General features: G+C 40.9%; 1 protein-coding gene across 4 annotated transcripts in view; it reads right to left on the bottom strand.

Annotated features, from left to right (window-relative positions):
- Window positions 1-4,230, bottom strand: part of BTF3L4 (basic transcription factor 3-like 4) — a 41,195-nt gene that overhangs the window by 7,915 nt on the left and 29,050 nt on the right. For 3 of the 4 annotated variants that reach the window (XM_011973755.1, XM_011973756.1, XM_011973757.1), the window contains one exon: window positions 1,650-1,851. The exons of the other annotated variant lie outside the window; for it this stretch is intronic. In XM_011973755.1, coding sequence (XP_011829145.1) covers window positions 1,650-1,851 — 202 coding nt within the window. The remainder of the gene's footprint in view (window positions 1-1,649; window positions 1,852-4,230) is intronic. 4 annotated transcript variants of the gene reach the window in all.

The raw sequence follows: 4,230 nt of genomic DNA, 5'->3' as shown, positions 1-4,230 counted from the left end.
AAAAATTAGCCGGGCGTGATGGCGGGCGCCTGTAATCCCAGCTAACTTGGGAGGCTGAGGCAGAGAATTGCTTGAACCCGGGAGGCGGACATTGCAGTGAGCCAAGATCACGCCACTGCACTCCAGCCTGGGTGAGACAGCAAGACTCTGTCTCAAAAAAAAAAAAAAATCAATCAATCAATTTTTTTTCATTTCTTTTGATGTAAGAAAATGTCTAGCTAAGTAGTATAGGTACTGCAATACTAGGCTTTTTCATTTTTAGGGGCAACATGACACATTTGAAACCAGGACTATCTTGGAAATTCAGAACTTATGGTTGCCATGTTTACAGGGCAATCAATAATATTTAACAAAAACATAGATGTCTGACAACATTATTTTCTTTTTTCTTTTTTTTTTTTTTTAAAGAGACAAGGTCTCCCTCTGTCACCCAGGTTGAAGTACAGTGGCATTCCATAGCTCACTGCAGCCTTGAAGTCCTGGGCTCCAGTGATCCTCCTGCATCAGCCTCCTGAGTAGCTATGACTATAGGCACGCTCCACCACACCTGGCTAATTTTTGTATTTTTTGTACCTACAGGGTCTCACCATGTTGCCCAGGCTGGTCTTGAGCTCCTGGCCTCGGGCAATACTCCTTCCTCAGCATCACAAAGTGCTGGGATTACAGGAGTGGGCCACTGTGCCCAGCCATACAACAGATTTTCTGATTGTCATTAATTAGCAGTGAATATTAAATTAACTATTTAAAATGATGGGCCAGGCATCGTAGTTCACGCCTGTAATCCTAGCACATTGGGAGGCCAAGGTAGGTGGATCACTTGAGGCCAGGAGTTCAAGACAAGCCTGGCCACCATGGCGAAACCCTGTCTCTACTAAAAATGCAAAAATTAACCGGGTGCAGTGGTGCATACCACCTGTAGTCCCTGCTACTTGGGAGGCTGAGGCACGAAAACTGCTTGAATCCATGAGGTGGAGGTTGTAGTGACCTGAGATTGCACCACTGCACTTCAGCCGGGGAGACAGAGTGAGACTTTGTCTCAAAAATAAATAAAATAAAATAAAATTATGGCCTGCAGATCCTGGCACTATCCTTTTAGGTAATTACCTCTCAAGTTACTATATTACTACCAAAATGTTTCTGAATATTCTTTTTTTTTTTTTTTTTGTGACACAGAATTTCACTCTTGTTGCCAAGGCTAGAGTGCAATGGCCCAGTGTCGGCCCACTGCAACCTCTGCCTGCCGGGTTCAAGCGATTCTCCAGGCTCAGCCTCCCGAGTAACTGGGATTATAGGTGCCCACTGCCATGCCTGGCTAATTTTTGTATTTTTAGTACAGACGAGGTATCACCATGTCGGTCAGGCTGGTCTCGAACTCCTGACCTCAGGCAATCCACCCGTCTCGGCCCCCCAAAGCGCTGAGATTACAGGCGTGAGCCACCACGCCCAGCCATGTTTCTGAATATTCTATGTGTCACACTACATAATCATTAAAGAAACAAACTCAGAATTTTATGAAGCTTAGAAATAATTTTATAGAAAGTAAAATAATTACATTCAGGCAAATCCAAATTAAGATGGGACACCTTGTAAATGATTAGGTTCTTTAAGTGAGATGGGGAGAGAAAGATTTACTAAATTGAAATACCTACCTTGCCGTGGGAACTGTTCAGCTAACTTCCTAAGGCTTGTTAAACTGTCAGCACCAAGCTGACTTAATATTCCAGGAAGCATTTCTGTGATTGGTTTGGCTTCTGCATGACCAGTAATTGCAAAGGTGTTAGCAGAAAGGGAAGCTTGGACTTTGGGATTGTTGAAATGAATAACTGTCCCATCATCTTTAATCATGTTCACCTGTATGATCACAGAAGAAAAATGTACTTCACATGCTAGGTACACTAAAACAAAATATTTTTAAAAAGCAAGTCAGCCAATTATGGTTTTTCACTTGGTAGTTATGTAATCCCAAGGTAGTAACTGGCCAAGCAGTGGACATTCATGGAAAAAGATCATACTAATGAAGTAAAATGGTGTAGATGGCACAAATTATTAGGATGGTTAAGAAATATTCACTTCATTATAGAATCTAGATTTTAAATTCAAAGACTTCTAAAAGAAGTACATGCCCACGTTTTTTAAAAAATGAAAGTATCAGCCACGAACCAGCTTCTTAATGAAATTACTCATTATCTTACTCAATTTATACTGTCAAACAAAATCAGTGCAATTTCCACTTGGTAGGGTAGCATCTTACTTAGGGGACTGGTTATAAACGGGCAACAGTATATAGTAAAAATAACCACTGAAAATCCATAAAGAACACTCAGAAATTTAACCAGGTGTTTCATTCCTTTAAGCACTTATTACATTTATAAAAATGTCAACTTGTTCTCATCATGTCATTCTTTGTAGGGGATTTTGTTAGTTCCTCTAAATTTTTTTTTTTTTTTTTTTTTTTTTTGAGACAGTCTCGCTGTATCATCCAGGCTAGAGTGCAGTGGCACGATCTCGGCTCACTGCAGCCTCTGCCTCCCAGGTTCTAGCGATTCTCCTACCTCAGCCTCCCAGGTAGCTGGGATTACAGGCACGTGCCACTACGCCTGGCTAATTTTTGTATTTTTAGTAGAGATAGGGTTTCACCATGTTGGCCAGGCTGGTCTCGAACTCCTGAAATCAGGTGATCTGCCCACCTTAGCCTCCCATAGTGCTAGGATTATAGGCATGAGTCACCGCGCCCAGCCAGTTCCTCTAATTCTTAAAGGTAGCTTCTCAACAATCTTTAATAACCCCTGTAAAGGTCAAAGAAGTTGTCCCACCCACTTGCCTAGTGACCTGAACATGCTTTATCAACAACTAGAAAACCTTTAAAAATCATCCTCACATTCTTTCCATAACTTTTACCAATATGAACTGACTATTTCAGATTTGATTTCATCCATTGCCTGGGACTTACTGAAATGGAAGGTTTAACATATGCTACTTAGATTGTTATTTTTCTCTCTCACTCATGTACTTTGTTTTTTTTAGTAGAGTTGAATTTGCGTAAGTTAAATGTGTAAATAATGTGATTCCACTATGTAGTTGATTCCCCTGGGTAAGTTACCTTGGTGGTAACATGCTTACTATATAAAAAGGTTAGGAAGAGTTAACTCTTGGCTACTTTAGAAGCATTTCATGATCCATCCAAAATCTGCCCTGTCACAATCAAGCATAGATGCTGAGTGTTCTCCATGGACTGTGGGAAGAGGGCTTTTCTTCCTCAGAGGTGATCACCAGTATTGACAGCACCAGAAAGGAAGGGCAAGAAAGGGGCTTCTAAATTTCAGGCAAGACCTGGAACACAGAGAAAATAAAAGCAAATCCCTGAAAAATTGTAACTAAACCCCACAAATAATTTCCCCACGTTTTTCTGACAAAAATCACTATTTAAATTCTATACCCTTCCCTCTCTCACTATTACACTTAGGGTTCTATTAATTACATCACACACAATAAGCATTCAATCCAGCTGTTCTAAAAACACGGCACTGTGAGTTATATTAACTTCAGAAAAGATCAATTATATAGTTTTGAAGATAATTACAGTTTTGGTAGAAAAGTTAAATGTTAAAGTGGGTGAAATCTGGGCTTGAGAAGGATGACAGTGAATGTGAAATGGGATGTTGTTCTGCATTTAGGCTAGAATCACATAATTTTAGAATGGGAAAAGAATAAAAGATATGGTAGGACTATATTTTCCAAATCAAGACCAAATCATGTGGTTTAAAAAAGGATTTCAGGCTGGGTGTGGTGGCTCACACTTGTAATCCTCGCACTTTGGGAGGCCAAGGTGGACAGATCATGAGTTCAAAATTAGCCTGGCCAACATGGTGAAACCTTGTCTCTACTAAAAATACAAAAATTTATCCAGACATGGTAGCGGGTGCCTGTAATCCCAGCTACTCAGAGGCTGAGGCAGACGTGGCTTGAACCCAGGAGTCGCACTGCACTCCAGCCTGGGCAACAGAATGAAACTCTTTCTCAAAAAAAAAAAAAAAAAAGAAAAAAGTAAAGAAAAGGGCCAGGCGTAGTGGCTCACGCCTGTAATCCCAACACTTTAGGAGGCTAAGGCGGGTGGATCACGAGACCAGGAAATTGAGACCATCCTGGCCAACATGGTGAAACCCTGTCTCTACTAAAAATACAAAAATTAGCTGGGTGTGGTGGCACGTGTTTGTAATCCCAGCTACTTGG

This window comes from Mandrillus leucophaeus, unplaced genomic scaffold, assembly GCF_000951045.1.
Source record: "Mandrillus leucophaeus isolate KB7577 unplaced genomic scaffold, Mleu.le_1.0 Scaffold14, whole genome shotgun sequence".
In the NCBI taxonomy this organism is placed as follows: Eukaryota; Metazoa; Chordata; class Mammalia; order Primates; family Cercopithecidae; genus Mandrillus; species Mandrillus leucophaeus.
The sequence above is the reverse complement of the archived record's forward strand: the minus strand, read 5'-3'. Positions and strand labels throughout refer to the sequence as shown.